Source organism: Sphaeramia orbicularis, chromosome 16 (assembly GCF_902148855.1).
Source record: "Sphaeramia orbicularis chromosome 16, fSphaOr1.1, whole genome shotgun sequence".
NCBI lineage: Eukaryota > Metazoa > Chordata > Actinopteri > Kurtiformes > Apogonidae > Sphaeramia > Sphaeramia orbicularis.
The window spans coordinates 22,743,846-22,763,689 of NC_043972.1; the positions used below are offsets into that span (position 1 = coordinate 22,743,846).

Sequence of the window (19,844 nt, forward strand, 5' to 3'; positions counted from 1 at the left end):
TATCGGTGCCAGAAAATTCCTTTTGATCACACAAAGATCGTCTATCCTTTTAAAACGTGATGATCTACTTTGCAACACGAAGCTGTGACATTATTAACCGAAACGTTCTGGAGCAGCTGTTCATGTTTATAAAAGGTTTGAAATACTCTGAAAGTCGATCTTGAATGCTTTCTTCATATGGATTTCAGAGTCCTGCTTATGTAGCGCTAAAGGCATTGAAGAATATAACTTGAATATTCATAAAAGGTTATGGAAGAGAAGTATAGTTTTATTTTTCCTGTTATCATTATCAGTGGTAAAGCAAGTGTCCAAAAACCACAAAAGAAAAAACAAACATTACACCACAGTCAGGAGCAACTGGATGTACATGACTAAATAAACTGGATTATCATTGTCAGAAAGGAACATAAAAAATGCATTGGGTTATTTTTAAAGTACAATATTACATATATACTGTAGTGTACTATTACTTACTACGTTACATTCTATTATGTTTTATTCTAATAACTAACTTTTTAATAAATACAATTCATCTTCACTGAACACATTTTATGACCACAATCACTTTCATGTGATAAATGAGAAAAACTAACAACAGGCTTCCAGACAGCAGGGTGTGTTTTCATTTTGAACATCATGGGAAAATACAAATTATATCAAATCAATCAATTAAAATGGCAATTTAAAAATCAAATCATTAAAATACACAAAAAAATGCATTTCCTAGATAAAGACAACATACAAATTAAACATATTAAAATAAATTTAAAGGAAAAGATTTATTGATTAACTAAAATGCTTACTCTTGTAAATACATTTATAACTGTCCGTGTTTTAACGTTAGCGATCTTTTTGTCATATATCAGTCATTTAAGACACTGTAATGTTCAATACTGTACATGTGTAAAATCGTAAATTTAACCTCCACGAGTGTGTCATCTATCTATTTAGCCAGCTTTGTATAATGACGTCATGACGTTACGCACGGTGTTGACCCGGATCCATAACAGTCAGCTGTGAACATCAGTGGCGTCGGTTTGGTAAATAAGATAAATAAAGCTGCTTTTTGAGGTTAATAGTCACGGTTTCGGCGTGTTTACCGACACGGGCCTGTTTGCTGACGGGTTAACTGTTGGTAGAGGAAATAAAACATGGAGTCTGTTCACTTAAACTGAGAACATTTAGTGTCAACAGCTTCACTTTGAACAGAGACCGAGGTTAGCTAAGCTAACAACAACAACATCAACATCTTCATCATCAATAACAGGTAAATATATAGACAATCTGAAGAATCTACTTAAATACATGTTTGTTTAAGCATTTAGTTTACGATTAAAGTGTGCAGGATTTATTTGAATAAATTATTAGTTAGCTACACGCTAAGTTAGCCATAGCTGAGTCATGTGACTGCTCATTTTTTTCGAACATTTTAACCGTTTCTATGTCCAAACTGAGCAGAAATGGAGCAGTTTACTTCCAGTATGACAGTGTAACGTGATAAGTTTGAAGTAAAGTTTCTAGAGTGAACAGACGCATCTGATCCGCATCGGTTTGTTCCGGTTTGGAGACAAAAGGAACAGGGACTTTACTTTACTTTAGTAAACCTTAACTTTGACGGTACTTTTAAGTTGTCATTTTTCTGTGATCAGTAGGACGTGACCAATAAATCAACCCAAGATCATCTTTGAGCACGAAGTAGTTTGTTTCTATGATTTCTGGAGGTTTAGGGCAGGTATGTGTAATACAATAGTGGTTGTAAACATTTTCATTCAACATGCTAATATTCTTGGTGTATGTCTATTCATAATTTCTTTCCAAAGTAGGCAAATGGTCTTTTCTCTGAGTGAAATTTTAAGAATGGGCTCTATGCTCAGCCCCAGTACTTCCTGAACTTCAGGTGGCTCCTTTATTTCCTGTCTTTCATTATTGGACACACTGATTAATCCAGGTGTGTCTGCTACTTCTTGTTGTGACTACTGTGGTCAGACACACCTGGATTAATCAGTGTGTCCAATCATGAAATACAGGAAATAAAAGAGTTTTTGGAAGTTCAGGAAGTACAGGGGCTGTGCATAGAGCCCATCCAGGTGGCTTCCTTTGGGTTAAAACATCCAGAAAATATGAAATATAACTGTGTAAAAGATGCAACAAGATCAAAATCAAAATATATGTATAATCCATGATTTCACAGTTCAAGGCTTTTGTTGATTTTCTTGTTGGATTCTTATTTTATTTATTTATTATTTAGATGATTATGCCTGTAATTTCTGCAACTGAGTACAAAAATATGGGAAAAACTAGAGCAGATAATAACAACTAACATTAATAATAATAAATAAACAAACAATGATTGTGAGTGGGAACTTCAACTATTAGATCATTGAGAAGTCCTTAGTTAGCTTTGATGATTGATCGAACAATAATGTGGTTCAAGTGGAGCTTAAAATGGAGTTTTTTGATTCTGGGAAAACCCTTCATGTGAAGAATAGTCTCTTTACTCTCATATGCAACCAGTGATGGGGAACTGTTCAATTTTAGTTTTTGTCTTTAAGTCTTAATGCTTTTTTTCAGTCAGTTTTCTTTTTACTGATTTTCAAGGCATGATGGGGAACCGTTAAATGTTATTTTTTGTTGTCATTGTATTTCCATTTCTTTTTCCAGTCACAATGGGGAATCAGCTGGCCGGCATCGCTCCATCTCAGATCCTCTCCGTTGACAGTTACTTCTCTGACATCCATGACCATGAGTACGACAAGAGTCTGGGCAGCACCCGCTTCTTTAAGGTGGCTCGAGCCAAACACCGCGAAGGTCTGGTGGTGGTCAAAGTGTTTGCTATCCAGGACCCATCTCTGCCCCTCACCAGCTACAAACAGGAGCTTGAAGAACTAAAGATCCGGCTCCACTCCTGTCAGAACTGCCTGCCCTTCCAGAAGACCTCCCTGACTGAAAAAGCAGCAATCTTGTTCCGTCAGTACGTCCGGGACAACCTGTATGACCGCATCAGCACCCGGCCCTTCCTGAATGGCGTGGAGAAGCGCTGGCTGGCCTTTCAAATCCTCACTGCTGTTGACCAGGCCCACAAAGCTGGAGTTCGTCATGGAGACATCAAGACAGAGAACGTGATGGTGACCAGCTGGAACTGGGTCTTGCTTACAGACTTTGCCAGCTTCAAACCTACGTACTTGCCAGAGGACAACCCAGCAGACTTTAACTACTTCTTCGACACATCCAGGAGGAGGACCTGCTATATTGCACCAGAGAGGTTTGTGGACGGAAGTATGTTCGCCACAGAGAGTGACCAGAACACGCCACTCGTGGATTTGACCAACAACAACCAGCGGAGCAGAGGAGAACTCAAACAGGCCATGGATATCTTCTCTGCAGGTAGAGCTGACTCTGAAATAGTCAAAAATGCAGTGAAAGAAACAGTGTGTGAATGTGAGTTTTTCTGTGTTTTCATTTTCAGGTTGTGTGATTGCTGAGTTGTTCACAGAAGGAGTTCCCCTGTTTGATCTGTCTCAGCTGTTGGCTTATCGTAAAGGACACTTTCAGACCGAACAGGTTCTGATGAAGATCGAGGACCGCAGCATCAAAGAACTGGTACTCACTTTGCTCAGCATGTAAACAGAGCAGATTATTTAAGTTTTATGCTGAGTCTGAAAATAGATCTGCGAGAAACAGCCTGAAATGAGTTCATATCAATCAAACCCTCTATCCCAATAAAGGTCAAATAATTATATTCAAGATTAAAAGTACTTTTTTTAAATCATAAGTGGAAGTTGAAGAATCCAGGCTGTTATTGATGGTTTTAAAATGTACATCACCATAAATATAATCACTATGATGTAACGCAATAGCACAATAACGATGATTATCCATTTTCCTCCCAGACCTATTAAAAATTCTTTACAATTTAAAGCTACAATGTTAATTTGTTCTTCATTTTGGTTACGTTTTTTTAACTAAACTTGCATATGAATTATCTTACGTTGACTGTATTTACCATAAAAGTTCAATTTAACTGTGTGATAGAGCATATTTTATAATTATTTGGCCTGTTTAGTAAAACTTTTTTAACATGAATGTGTTCATGTGTTTATCTTGATAAATTCCTCTAAATGTCCTGTGAGGATGTTTAAAGTCACAGTGACATCTAGTGGATTAATCAAATATGACATGTGGTAGAGATGGATTAGTTCATTGACTCTAAATTAGGGGTATCCAAATCCAGTCCTTGAGGGCCAGTATCCTTCATGTTTTAGATAGTACCCTTTTCCATCACACCTGGAAGCGATTACATCGTTATCAGAGCTTGATGATGAGCTGATCATTAATTGAACCAGGTGTGGTGGAAGAGGGAAATATCCAAAACATGAAGGATACCGGCCCTCGAGGACCGGATTTGGACACCCCTGCTCTAAATGGTTCAGATCTAAGTTTCCTCCATCTTACCTTCAGGTGGCTCAGATGGTTCAGCGTGAACCAGAAAAGCGTTTGACAGCAGAGGAGTACCTGAAGCAGCAGAGAGGAAAAGCCTTCCCAGACATCTTCTACACCTTCCTGCAGCCGTACATGGCTCAGTTCGCCAAGGAGACGTTTCAGTCGGCCGATGAACGGGTCCTCGTCATCCGCAAAGACCTGGACAACATCCTGCACAACCTGAGAGGAGGTCAGAGCAACTCACACCCTATCACATGTAACACTGGACTTTCACTGAGACTTCCACCATAGTCCACAACTTTGAAGAATAAAACAAGAGTGTGTTGTCAGTACTGTGTGATGTTCACTAAAATGTAAAATGTTTGCATTACTAGATTAAATTTACAGCTGGAAAACTGGAAAAACCCAACCTCTTTCCAATATATTGGACCATTAATAAGTACATTTTGTGTTATATTTGTGGCTTTAAATTGTTATCAGTTCAGTTTATTGTGAATATGCAACAAAACAAACTAGTCCTTAGAAATAAAACAGATTGGAAGAAAAAATGAAAAAACTTATATGTATACATGAAAACAAAATATGACTTCATTTACATATTTGAAAAAGAGTGGGAGGAAGTATAACTTTAACTTTATGTTGGACTATTAATAAGTGCATTTCTTATAATGTTTGTGGTTTTAAATTCTTATTCGACACATGATGAAAATTTTAAATTTGCCATCATTCACAACATTAAATCTAAGTAAACTTACATTGTGCTCATAGTTATTGTGTTGAACAGCAATAGCATGACTCCTCTGTGTGGTTTTGTGTTTAACATGTCTGTCCTCTTTCCTCCAGGCTCCTCCTCCTCCTCCTCCTCCTCCTCCTCTTCATCTTTATCTCAGGATGCTGCTGATGGTCTGAGCTCCAGGGAGGAGCAGGGTCTCATCGTCCTCGTGTCCGTCATCACCTCCTGCCTCCAGACGCTCCATTCCTGCGACTCCAAACTGGCAGCGTTGGAGCTCATCCTCCATTTGGCTCCGCGACTCGGTGTCGACATCCTCCTGGACCGGATCACACCCTATCTACTGCACTTCTGTAACGACCCCGTGCCACGGGTCCGTGCTCAGGCCGTCCGCACGCTGGCCAAAGTCCTGGCACTAGTCAAGGAGGTCCCAAGGAACGACGTCAATATCTACCCAGAATACATCTTGCCTGGCATCGCTCACCTCGCACAGGACGACGCCACCATTGTCAGGCTGGCATACGCAGGTCAGGGTTCAATAAATGAGCATAAAATACCGTATATCCAAACTGAATGAGTCAGGTTTAACAAATAAAGGTAGGGATTGAAGACTCTTTAGTTCTTCAAAATGCATTAAATGTTCAGAATCTTCATGTCTGTCTGAAAAAATGTGAATATTCAACTCATACTTTAGTTGTATTTATGCAGAGAAACAAGATTTTAATGGTTTTGCAAACTTTATGATTATATTTTAGGTGGTATTTATGCAGAAAGAGGCTTATACAGTGACAGAAAAAAATTATTAGACCATCAAAAGTCATCAAAAACAATGGTTATGCAATCAAGAACTAACTCCTGTGTGTATCATGTGACTAAAACAGACAGAAAAGAAAACATGGAATGCCTAAAAGCACTGTTTTTGTCAGTACAGTGCCATAGATATTAATGTAAGAACTGAAGTGATTTTGGTTATTATCAAGAAAACATGTAAAATGGCTAGATATCAGCTCTTAAATTAAACTTTTATTAGCTATTTTTGTTTTGTTATCATTATATTTGTCCAAACAAATGTACCTTTAGTTGAATCAGGCATTAAAATGAACAAGAAATTGAAGGAAACAAGGGGTGGTCTAATCATTTTTTCCGTGACTGCAGATGTTTTCTGATTACTGTATTGTATGCCATGTATGAGTTGATTGTTTGTTCTTTATGTCTTCAGAAAACATTGCCCATCTGGCTGAGAGCGCTCTGCGATTCCTGGAGCTAGTTCAGGAAAACAACGTGAACACGGAGCAGGATCTGAGCGGAGAAGACGCTGAGGAAACGCTGCACCCCAACGAGAACTACGACTCAGGTAGAGGTTTATGAAAACCAGGACCTTAAACATCTGAGTCTGTCTGTGTTCAGGATGTTCAACCTCTGTCTGTGTGTTTGTTCAGAGCTGCAGGCGCTGCATGAGATGGTTCAGCAGAAGGTGGTGACGCTGCTCAGCGATTCGGAGAACATCGTCAAACAGTCTCTGATGGAAAATGGCATCACTCGTCTCTGCGTCTTCTTCGGTCGGCAGAAAGCTAACGACGTACTGCTGTCACACATGATCACCTTCTTGAACGACAAGAACGACTGGCATTTGAGAGGGGCCTTCTTCGACAGCATCGTGGGTAAGAAAAAACACAAAACGGCAGAAACATTACAGTTTTTTCATCATTTTTGTGTCTTTTTTGTGATACAACAATGGCATAGAAGACGTTTTCAGATGTGCAAGCTGAAGTTTTGACGCTGCCGACGAAAACCAAAGATATGTTTTGACTCCATCATCATATTTTCAAAGCCACATCAGTCACTTCAGCTCTGCAGAATCCATTTTCTTCTGTCTGAAGAGGGTCAGTCCTGTCTGGTGCTGATAAATGTGTTTCCTGTGTTGAAGGTGTGGCAGCCTACGTGGGCTGGCAGAGCTCATCCATCCTGAAGCCCCTCCTACAGCAGGGTCTCAGTGACACAGAGGAGTTTGTCATTTACAAAGCACTGAACGCTCTGACCTGCATGTGTCAGCTGGGCCTGTTGCAGAAACCACACATCTACGAGTTCGTGGCCGACATTGGTGAGATCTGAACACAAACACACATGTAATAGTCACCAAACAACGCAAACGTATGCTACGTTCACACTGCAGGTCTCAATGCTCAATCACGATTTTTTGCTGAAATCCACTTTTTTTGTGTGGTTGTTCACATTATAATTCAAATGCGACTGCCATCAGACTACGGTCCTGAAGTGACCTGCATGTACAGAAGAAGACGTGGGATCTTGCCAGGTCCTGCCTCCTCAAACGCAGAACTGTGACATCTGTCACCTTTAAAGGAGTGATATTTTGCTTTTATAAATGGAATTATTCATTTTAAAACATTTCCCCGTGGTCTACATGAACTGTAAATGCTATACTTGGGTCTGAATTCTTCATTAATTCAACTCCACAGATCCATCTTCAACCCTATTTCTGAGAAATGACACCAGAAAGGTCGTTTTGAGCGCTGGCCCTTTAAATGCAAATGAGCCACTTCACGCCCCACTCCCTCCAGGTTGTTGGCTGTGCTGCTCTGTCCTGTTCAACCACTTGTGTTCGTTAATACAACCAACAACTGAACATTTTAGGTAATCGGCTCGAAGTGTGGACATATTTTCAGTATGGACTACAACTGCTGCTGCTGATAAACAATTATGACTCGGAGAAAAGTTCGTCGGAAGTCTTGACCTTGTATATGCAAATGTCGTGACGTAACTAATTATAAAACTTAACAGATTAAGAAGGAATTAAAATGGGTTGTCGAAATTCACTCAATTTTTGCCAAAATGAATATAAAGATGGCTTTGCAGCACCTGGAGGGTTCAAATTCAAACTTTTTGAACTATTAGGGTCCCCGAATACACAAATAAATGAACTAATGACTAATAAAAGTCAGTTTAGCAAAATATGAGCCCTTTAAATGAAGTAAAAGTCAGATGAAATGATACATGACCATTCAGACTGACATATCGCAACACAATTGATATGTATCCGATTTAGGATCTCATGAAAGTGGCCTAGGTCTACTTCGAAAAACTCCGATACGTGCTGTTCAGACTGTCATGAAAAAATCAGATGAGTCACATGAGCAAAAAAGTCAGATTTGGGCTGGTTTTACCTACAGTGTGGACGTAGCACTAGAGTCACTAGTGTCAGAGGAAAACTGCCTGCAGAAAAAAAACAGTCATTAGTCTGTGATGAAATAAAAAATCAATATGAATGATGTGCAGTAACAAACGACCCTGTGAAGTTCACTGTCGATAAGTGTCTGTAGATGACTTTTATACATAGAGAAATACAGTCCAGTTTTTGCTCTGCTGACTCTGCGGTCCATTTCCCTTCAACTGTTAGTGATAGTGGTTTCTTCCTTGTGGTTTTCCGTAGCTCCGTTCCTGTGTCATCCCAACTTGTGGATCCGTTACGGAGCAGTGGGATTCATCACAGTCGTCGCACAGCATCTCAACGTGGCTGACGTGTACTGTAAACTGATGCCTCACCTGAACCCCTTCATCACCCAGCCCATCATCCAGGTGAGTCCCACGTCGTCTTCATCTGTTATTCATCTGCTATGTTTACATCCATAAAATACTAAACTAGTCTGAAAAGTTCCCACTAACATGACAAACACAAATGCATCTTCCAATACTATTACTGTTTATATTTTGATTAAAATTCTCTTTTAACCCTTTCATACATGACATTACTGCAGTGGGCAGTTACTTAGACTTTAATTAAAGCTACATTATTTACAGTAATGATTCCAACTCTTAATTGTTGTGCGTTTTCACTTTTCTGTAAATGCTGCTGTGACACTTGAATTTCCCCACTGTGAGATAAATAAAGTCTTATCCTAATATTTTGTTTATTGAATCCAAAAGATATGGTTATAAGGAAATTCTTTAATAAGCTACAGTTTAGGGAATAGTTTGTTCACAGTCAAATCCTTATGGTTTTTGTTATTTTGTTTCAGTGACTGAATTTTTGCAGAATGTAATCACTGATTTATGACATTCACCACAGTGGAAAGTTAGATTTTACACCGAAATTATGTTTTCTTAAATCAACGATATATTCTTTTTGTGGAAAGTGCGTCATGCATGTGTCTATACAGGGTTTCCGCTGGGTTTTAAAAAGTCTTGAAATTCTTGAATTTACAAATCTGCATTTAATACCTTAAAAAAAGGTATTAAATTTGATATGGTAGGTCTTAAGGTATGTTGCCATAAACTTGTTCACGGTATTGTGTTTGAATGTGTCTGTTAAATGTGTCTGCAATTTTTTTTTTTAAATTTTTTAATTTGAATCTTATCCTGTTTGATTGTTGGTTGATATTCTCATACATGATGTTGTTTTATCTCACGCCTCTACTTCTGCATTGATTTAACAGCATCATGTTACATTACCCCTGCACTCCTTATTCCGATTCATTTAATCTATTTGAAGTGTCTTGTTTCTGCATTGTTGTACACATCTCTCCTATTATGTTGCTTCTATTTTAGTGTTTTTAGTGTTTTTATTTACATCTTGTGTCCTGCTGTTGTGCCCTTTATTTGTTTGTCAAAGCACTTTGTAAACTTTGTTTTAAAAGGTGCTATATAAATAAAGTTATTATTATTATTATTATTATTATTATTATTATTATTATTATTAAATGTCCAAGCTGCAACGAAAGTAACATTAGTCAACTCAGTTCCAACCCGACAATTTATATTGAAATTAGGAACCAATTATCGCTAACTTTGCAACCCCTGGTGAGAAATGATCACAGAAATGAAAAGTAAGCTTGAGGAAGTGCAAATTTCATAATGGCTGGTTGGAGTAAATAAATACATTTTCCTGAATTCTAGGAGTCACGAATTTTTGCTAGAATGGCTGCGAAATAGGCCATAAATTTTATTCTAAGTAGTTTTAATAAAAAGTCTTAAATCTAACTTGTAGAAATCTGTAGAAACTCTGCTATGTTAAAATATTAATACCATTACATGTTAAACTGTTGAAATCCACTATAATGAATATCCAGTTATTACACTAAAGAAATAAGACATTGAAGAAATCCAATTAATATGTTTTGTGTCAAAAATATCACTGGTCTATTAATAATTCATGCATGAAAGGGTTAATGCACCTAAAAAGCTCCACTGGAAAATGGCTTCACAGTTGGATCAGATATTCAGAGACTGTAACCATGTACTGTGCTGTGACCTGGTCCTCAGATCGATAAGGAGCTGGTTCTGCTCAGCGTCCTGAAGGAACCGGTCAGTCGCTCCATCTTCGACTACGCCCTGAGGTCCAAAGACATCAGCAGCCTCTTCAGACACCTGCTGCTCAGACAGAAGAAACGGGCCGGATCCATCCCAGAATGCCCCACTCCAGACGACCCGGCCATCGCTCAGCTGCTGAAAAAGCTGCTGTCACAGGTCAGAACACATGTTCGTACATCATATCACATATCTGGACGTCACCACCCATTATTTTATTCTTCACCTGACAGAAGTCCATCATTGTGTCACATTTTAATTCCCGACACATCCGACACTGAATTTATTCAAATTAAAGCGTTTTATACATATGAGTCTGGATGGACATGGATGAAAACTGACCCCTTGTTTGTGTAGAAACAACCACAAACTGTTGATTCTGTTGTTAAGTCTTTGGTCCAGGTCCTTTCTTTTAACCAAATTTAGTGAAAAATCAGAGCAGTAGTTTGTGTTTTTTTCTGACAAGCATGAAAACATAACCTCTGTGATTTACCCTGAACTCCAAATGTAAATGATCTGGGAACGTTTTAACGATAACACAATTAGTGAGGAATGTGACTTTTCAGTGACTGAAGTCTTTTTCTTTGCAGATGGTTGGACGTGTTATTTTCCTTTTTCAGTCTGTCTGTAATGAAACTGCTGACCGTTACGATTATTATTGTTTCACTGTTGCAGAAACAGATTGATGGCTGCTTGTTTCTGGAAATCCACAGTGGCTTTGAGTAACTAAATATCAGAGAATCTAAGAGTAGAGTTCAAGAAAGTCTGGATGAAAACAACATGAGAATAAAAACCAAATCTTCACTTAGGTTCAGCTTCATGCAACAGAACCATGGACCTCTTGTTTACAGATGTTTAGCAGATGTTAAACTGACCAGAGGACAGTTTATATTATGTTTAATGACCCATCATTTGCATTATTCTCTATGTTTCAGTAGGTGGTGCTGTGGTCAGATTTATACTGAGGCTCTATGTTTACCTCCGCCAAGGAGGTTATGTTTTTGCCAGGGTTTGTTTGTTTGTTTGTCTGTCTGTCTGTTTGTCTGTCCGTTAGTGTGCAACATAACTCAAAAAGTTATGGACAGATTTTGATGAAATTTTCAGGGTTTGTTGGAAATGGGATAAGGAAGAAATGATTAAATTGTGGTGGTGATCGGGGGTGGGGGCGCCCACGGGGGGGCCCATTTCCAACAAACCCTGAAAATTTCATCAAAATCTGTCCATAACTTTTTGAGTTATGTTGCACACTAACGGACAGACAAACAGACAGACCAACAAACAAACAAACAAACCCTGGCAAAACATAACCTCCTTGGCGTGGGGGGGCCCACGGGGGGGGCCACTGATCAGCCTTGGCGGAGGTCTGCGCTCTCCGAGTGCTTCTAGTTTTAATTTATTATGTGGCCTCTTTATCTGTGTCTGTTGATAAATCTGTGTTTTGTCTTAAACACTTCGATCCATGATGACAGATGTTCTACAGCAGATACTTCAAATACTGTAATCTAAGAGCTGTTTCTGATGTGCTGCTTTGATATTTGATATGAATCACAAATTTATCAGGAAGGAAATTAAAAAACCGGAAAGTGAAGTCAGACAGATGGTGAGTTTCTAACAGGAAATCCAGGGAAATTAATCACTGTGTTATTGATTAAACAGAACTCATTGATCACAGAGGACCTGAATTCACTTTCTTTATTATGTCATAATGATTTATAGGTTTGTAACAAATATTCCTTTTTTTAGATACATTTATATATTTTTAGTTTTTCATTTCAGAAAATAGTTTACAACAGAGTAAAACAAAAAATCTAAGCACATTTGTCTTTCATGTCTGAAAACTCAACAATGGTAAAACATGAAATTTAACAGACAAATTCCATATAAGTTCTCTGTTTAGAAAAAAACAACAAAAAACCCCCACAACTGTTAAATAAGTCTTCCTTTTTTTTTTTTTTTTTTTTTTTTTAAATGTTACTTATTAATTGTAAGAACTAGAAGCACTCGGAGAGCGCAGACCTCTGCCAAGGCTGATCAGTGCCCCCCCCGTGCCCCCCCCGATCACCACCAAAATTTAATCATTTCTTCCTTATCCCATTTCCAACAAACCCTGAAAATTTCATCCAAATCTGTCCATAACTTTTTGAGTTATGTTGCACACTAACGGACAGACAAACAAACAAACAAACAAACAAACAAACAGACAAACAAACAAACCCTGGCAAAAACATAACCTCCTTGGCGGAGGTAATCACAATTATTTGAGCTAATGACAGTTATTTCATATAGTGGTGATAATCGTCTCTGTTGATCTGGATTAAACACAAATGTCATACATGTTATTTTTCATCATAACATGAAAATAGCACAACAGGGTGAAAATGACATTAAAAAAGCAAAAAGATGAAAGCGGCAAAACCACAAGGACGACATATAAGACTCAACACGACAAAAACTATGTATTTAACCGGAAGAAACTGAAGGTGAATGGAGACTAGGTCATGGACAAAAGGTGTGATATTTCCAGTTCTGTTGCTGATTTATTCTGCCTAATGTTTTTATTAGAAGATAGTATAGCTTAATACTCTTCACTGTACATTCACACAAACAGAAACAACTGCTAGAAATGTCCTAGAAATGGCTGATTTTACAGTTTTATAAGTTTAACGACATATCATTTTTACTACAGTAAAGAATCAGTATTTGTACTTTTACTGCAGTAACAGTATCTGGAAGATACTTTGTGAAAAAGCCCTGTGAAGTCAGTTTGTTTTTGTGTTTTTTTAATTTACTTTGGGACAGTACACATCAGTAAACAATATTGTAAATGTGCTAATGTTAGCCAAATGAATAATTTTTAGTCGTCCCTCTGTCAGATGTCAGATTAGCCGATTAAACAACAAAACAACATTCAGTTAACACAGAGACAGAAAGCAGACAGAACCCATTCAAACCCTGTTGGTAGCATGTACAGATGAGTAATGTAGATGATTAATGTAAGATGGTATGACCAAAGTGTTTCCAGTGATAAAACAGACTAGTATGTTGATGTGGTAGTTTTTATGCTGTTGTGTATTCATCCATGCTATACCGCATTTGTCCAGCAGTCACCGCCAGAGTGTTCTGGCCACAGCAACATGACTGTTAGGCTATTGTATTCCAAAATTACTAATATCTCCCAAAATATTAGTCCTATCAACTTGCTGTTTTAGAAAGTCTGTTCCTTGACCAAAAATACTTAAGAATGCCAAACTGCAGCAGTCATCTCTTTCCGGATTTTGTGTGAATCCCGAGACACACGTACACGCACGCACACAGAGGCCACTTGGCTTTTGAAATATTGATAGATAGATGAGAGGATGAAGCTCCAGGCGGTTTCCTGTGGTTGATAACTCATCAGGAGGAGGATCCTGGATCTAAACACTGACAGACTGTCTAGTGAGTCAAACCTCAGCTTTATCTCCGTTTGAAGATTAAAAAATACTTGACAAAGGTTACAAATATGCAGATGCTGACCGAGACTCCCCCCTACCTTTCCCACAGCCTCACATTTATCAAAAAGCTTTCAGATTGGACTTAAAGTTAAACAATGACGGCCAGAAGGTTCTCCAGAATGAGGGGTTTTTCCCTCAAAGCCTGCTGGGACATTATATCTGCAATTTGTACAGTGTGTTTTGTAAGAACATGCTGATATACAAAGTTTAAGTTGAACTCAGATCAAACAGAGTTGCTGTTAGCTGAAGGCTCCATGTTTTTGTTGAACCTCCATCTGGAAAACAGAGAGACTGGGGGCGTTTCGGATTTCTTTGGTTTAATGTTCTTTGGAAAAACCACATTAATGTGAAGCGAACACATGCTATTTTTAACAGAGCAGGACTTTGACTCTCATCCTACTCATCTAAAGGTCTATTTATGAGCTGCTTTAATAATAAGACATGATATTCATTAGCAGGTGGTTTTCTGTACCTTAGTTATTGTTGACAAATCTTTTTTTTTTTTTTTTTTTAAATACCCAGAAATTCTGTTGTGCATATGTACAGTGTCTTATGCAGGAGGCAGAGGAGTGAGTTTACTGATGATCACATAATGAGATGAATATTATGTAAAAGATTAGAGAAAAATCCCAAATCAGCCTGACTTTATCTGACATTCTGTTTAGGTTTATTTCAGGTTAAGCTGTTCCAGGTTTCAACAGCTTTTTTCTGTTTTTATTTTGTTAATGACATGATTTCCTTTCTATGAGTTTTAGTTTCTGTTCACTGTCAGTCAGGACAACTTTCACCAAAAGTAAAAAAAAAAAAATCACCTGCATAAATTATAATTTTTATAATATTTTGGGGGTATGACTCTGTTCTAGGAGGTGCTTGCTCTTCTACATGTGTATGTGGAAAACCTAAGGAAACGCAACCTTGTTGTTTTTCCATGAACATACACAGAGAGCAGCATCAAAAACCTACCCCCAAAATGAACCAATGAATGAAGGAATCAATCAAATTTTATTTATATAGCACCACATCATAACAAAAGACTTTTAAGCCAATTCACATGGACCCAACAGAATCCTTTAGGAGCAAACGCTTGGGAGCAAATGCTTGGTGACAGTGGAGAGGAAAAACTCTCTTGAGCAGACTGCAAACTGAACTATAATGTTAAAAACTAGAATTGCTGTCGCTATAACTACCAGTAACTAGTATAAATACCCATAACTGCTTTCACTACTACCAAACACAAGTAACAAGCAAGGTTATTATCGTTAAAGAAAACTAACCAAATGACGAAAACTAGAATTGTAAAAACTTTTTCGTTAACTGAAATAAATAAAAACTATATTAAAAGAAAAACATGATAACTAACTGAAACTGTATTGTGAGCTTACAAAATTAACTAAAATGTATAAAAATTATGGATAAAATTCCCTTAGTTTTTGTTTTTTGTCAGTGTCGGATTGATATGAAATTGATTTATTTCCCTCAAGCAATTTTAGCTGCTGGCGCCATACAACACTTCACAGTCCGTCACTTCTCGTCACTTCTCGTCACTTGTGGTTTCCAGTCGTCTTCTGGTCCCCACTCTACCTGGAAACATGGAGACTAAAGTTGGTAGAAAGCAGCAGAGTCCTGTCTGGGATTTATTTAAATATGGTGGCAAAGAAGATAAAAGATATGAAATAAACTAAAACGAAGCATTTAGAAAATAACAAAAACTAATAAAAACTAGCAAGCCTACACTAAAAACTAATTAAAACTAACTGAATTAGAGAAAAAAAAAGTCAAAACTAAATAAAACTGAACTATAATGAAAAATCCAAAACTATTATAACCTTGGTAACAAGCACAACTAAAAGCAACCACACTGAACATCTCAGCTATCTGTGTATAGAAGTACCAGCAGAAGGACTTTACACTGCTTTGACACTGATTGTATGAACCAGGAGATCACAGGCCACTCCCCTTTAACTATGGAAGACTACACATAAAAACAGTAGCGTACGCCTGCAGGTAGCAGCCTCATAAAGGCTACACATCGCAGGAATAGCGAGTCAAAATCCACTGAAATGCCCCTCCACAGTAAATCACTGTCACTGTAATGAAAGACAGACTGAATCAGCTGTACTGTGATGGAACAAATGACAAGAGCAGGAAGCTGCAGAAGAAGAGCAGTGATGGCTGAAGCAGCAGTTTTACCAAAGCAGGTGAAACTGAATGAGATGAACCAGTAGAATGAGCTAAAGAGAATCAGCTCCATGTGGACTAAGTCTGAACTAACATCATGTTCAGTCTGGTATGAAGGTCCATCCCACTAAACCGAGTCTGTTAAACTGATGTTTCTGGAGCAGATCAGAAGCTCATGTACTTTTCCAAATATTGTCTTTGAACCATTTTGGAATGGGTTTCTGAGTTTCCCGTATCGTGGTGGTGTCCAACCCCCTGTCCTCACTCTGTCCTCTGTTCTGTCCAGGGAATGACTGAGGCCGAGGAGGACAAGCTGCTAGCTCTCAAAGACTTCATGCTGAAATCCAACAAGGCCAAAGCCAACATGGGCGAGCAGATCCACCTGGGAGACACGGCCCAGACCGGAGTCATCGACCTGGGATTGCTCGGCATCACTGGGCGCCAGGTCGACCTCGTCAAACCCAAAGCCGAACCCGACGACAAGAGAAGTAATCAGTCATACACACACATGCCCATCAGGCATACAGTCCACATCACACACACACTGTGAACAGGTTGTCATGGGCTCTGTCATCTTTAATCAGCTCCAGAATCACACTGGGTTGAATGGAACATCAGCATCATAAATCTGCAACTTTATTTATTTAATTGTCTCATTTAACACAACACAGCTGATCTGAAGTTCATTACCGCCCCAAGAAAGCATAAAACAAATGAAAGGAGGCAAACAAACACAAAGTTATAGAGAATTCCTGCCCTGTTGAACGACTACAGCTTCTACAAGGAGCCAAGTTGACAGTTTAACAGATTCAACTGCTCCTACTTGGACAGTCCTCTTTCATTGAATTGATGACATAGACAAACATTTGTTCAAGTGGTCTTAATAAAACACTGGTTATTAAATCACTTTTTACTTTCTTCCAAACTGCAGCAGATTATTGGACCTGTACCCAGACTATTGTGTATATAATACACTCACAGTCAGTGAAAACTTTGAGACCATATTTTTCGACATTTTGAAACCCTAAACTGGAATTTTTTCATATGAACCATTTGTTTAGGATATTGGCATACAGAAACAAAAATCTAAAGTTTCAAGAATAATTTCAAAACAAAAAACTTAACAAAAGAAAATGGCACCTGCCAAACACAAAGTCCCAACAGTCAATACTGGGTATGGCCTCCGTTTCCTTCGATGCAAGTGGTCTGTCATCAACAGAGCCTGTGGTGTTGTGGTGTTCAACCAGGTTTCTGATTGTGGGTTGGGAACAGCCCATACATAGGCCTGGCTATATCACTGTAGCTCAAACCAGCCTCCACCATATTCAGTGCCCGGAGACGTTGTTCACATGATAGACGTGGCATGGTGCCGTTCACTAGACTAACAATGGTGGCCTTTTTTGGGCCTTCAAAACCAATCTTCAAATTGTGCAGATACCCACTGAGTATTGCTCAGTGTGTATTTGGTCCACTTTTGCAAAGAGACTAACCCATGTGCAATGAACCGTGACAACATGACAACTCATCATTGTCTCAACTACCCGAGCACTAAGTCATCGATAAATCCACAATGAATAACTACAACTCCCCTGCAAGTAGAAATATGCAGACATTTCTACCTCAGAGTTTCTATTGACTGTCCGTATATATACACATTAATGGACAATGAACAGGTCCAATAATAAACCGTATATATACTGTATATACAGTGGTAGATCCAGAAAAAATGGAAGGGGGGGGGGGTGCTATATACACATACATATGTGATATTCTTTTCTGAATTGTCATTCCTGTTTGCTTTGTTTACAGAACATACTGTGCATTACGGTCATATTTCACAACACTATATACACTTTAATGTTAACTAACCCTGAAGCTTAGATGTAAATGTCACATCTCAAGAAGTACCAAGACAATCAAAAAGCAAATAGGTCGGCCCTTATGCCAGTGGAGATTAGGTCCATTGGTAATGCTTTGAGAAGGCCGGGGTTTGCTCCCGGTCAATGCAGCAATTTTTTCTGCAGATTTTCAAACGTAGGTCATCACAGGTCAGCGTCACCTGGACCAACTACAGTATATCCCATAACATCTAACATGCTACTGGGATCCTACTAAACCCAAAACAGCAGTCCACAGAACTGTTTTAACACATCAGTACTGTTGACAATAAACACAAAAGTCAACAAATATAGAAAAATCTGCATTTATGGTTGAAAACACTTCAACACACCACACCGTGTTTTTAAAAACTTTTTTGAGTCTTCACACCTCGACGATGAAGCAAAGTCGACCATTTAGAATAACATTATCTGATAAACCTTATTTGTTTTCTAACCAGAACAGCTTTATCACTCTGTTCAGAAAAACTGGACACAGGGACGTAGATTTACCTCTGAAACCACTGCCTTCATCTGTGTATTTGTTGTTTGTGTGCATCTGAAATAACATATTAAAACACCACAGTGACAAAGTCCTGCAGGACTGCTCTTTTTGGGAGTCCAGTAGGTTAAAGACACTTCAGACGTTCAGTTTCAGAAGCAAAAAATCTATTTGAGGATGAGAAAAACGTAACATATTTTAAATGTATCGAGAACTCGAAAGGATATTGATTTTTAGGCGAAGCTTTCTCAGACGGTAAAACCAGAACAAATATTCAGAGTTAGAATCAGGAATACTTTATTAATCCTAGGATGGGAAATTATTGGTTACAGTACACAGAACATAGAGAAGACTAACTTCAAAACAATAGCTGTATAATATGTACAATAATATGATGTAATACACAGAGCAGTGACTTCATAGTAGAAAATGAAGTACAGAGACTGACCCTTTAAGAGCCTCATGTTTGACTTGTTAACGTAAATGTGATGTTACTATTTTGAGACAATCTTCTGAAATGTGCATTAAAGAAAATAATGGATTAATGTTTGTTGTTACATCTGGAAGTTGATTTAAATGTGTTGTAATAACTTTATAAATTGAATAATTTTAAGGAACATCAGTCAGTTAAATAATACTATTTGTCAACAGAAAAACTCTAATGAACAGCATGACTACAGTTTATTTTATTCAACAGAATAAACCCCCATATAACTTGTTGTATCCAGTTTTATGGATCAAATTAACTACATATAATTTACTGAAAAAAGGAGATTAACCCATTTCATTTCCCAAAACAACTCTTTATTTTGATCCCATAGTGATCCTTTTAGACCAGTGTCCTTTGACTGACCTGAACCCAAACCAACTAAACTAAAACCATCTAAACTATGTGTTCCATGTGTTTGAGTAAATCCACAGAGGTAAATACTCGTGTCTGATAAATTGAGCTTGAAGGAAACGTTCCTCTTTAATCACACATTAATAGTTTTTTCCATCAAATACCTGAGATTTACCTCCAGCCAGAAAGCTGATAAAGACCAAGTTGAGGATATAAAGACAGATTGAACAAAAATGTCTTTTATTTAACACTGATTCAGCTGTTTCCTGCTTTAATATTCTTTAACTGTTCTTTTTTTTATGTTTTTTGGGAACTTTTTCTTGTTAAAAATGAGTCTAAACTGGCTTATTATTTCTTTATTAATTGACATCTTCTTGTGATTGAATCATTTGATCAATAATCCAGAGTCTATCTATCCAATCTTCATCTAATCCTTGCAGTTCTAATCCTATAGTTTGTCAGC

General features: G+C 38.0%; 1 protein-coding gene across 6 annotated transcripts in view; it reads left to right on the forward strand.

Moving 5' to 3' along the window:
* Window positions 1-1,000: 1,000 nt before the first annotated feature.
* pik3r4 (phosphoinositide-3-kinase, regulatory subunit 4) overlaps window positions 1,001-19,844 on the forward strand; it is a 28,747-nt gene continuing 9,903 nt past the window's right edge. For 2 of the 6 annotated variants that reach the window (XM_030158058.1, XM_030158059.1), the window contains exons 1-11: window positions 1,001-1,267; window positions 2,662-3,384; window positions 3,467-3,600; window positions 4,459-4,669; window positions 5,284-5,697; window positions 6,390-6,524; window positions 6,610-6,831; window positions 7,098-7,271; window positions 8,619-8,764; window positions 10,448-10,651; window positions 16,448-16,649. In XM_030158058.1, coding sequence (XP_030013918.1) covers window positions 2,667-3,384; window positions 3,467-3,600; window positions 4,459-4,669; window positions 5,284-5,697; window positions 6,390-6,524; window positions 6,610-6,831; window positions 7,098-7,271; window positions 8,619-8,764; window positions 10,448-10,651; window positions 16,448-16,649 — 2,560 coding nt within the window. In that variant the 5' untranslated portion in view covers window positions 1,001-1,267; window positions 2,662-2,666. Of the gene's footprint in view, window positions 1,268-2,661; window positions 3,385-3,466; window positions 3,601-4,458; window positions 4,671-5,283; window positions 5,698-6,389; window positions 6,525-6,609; window positions 6,832-7,097; window positions 7,272-8,618; window positions 8,765-10,447; window positions 10,652-16,447; window positions 16,650-19,844 lie in introns of all 6 variants that reach the window. The other 4 variants (XM_030158060.1, XM_030158061.1, XM_030158062.1 and 1 more) reach the window with 4 other exon arrangements.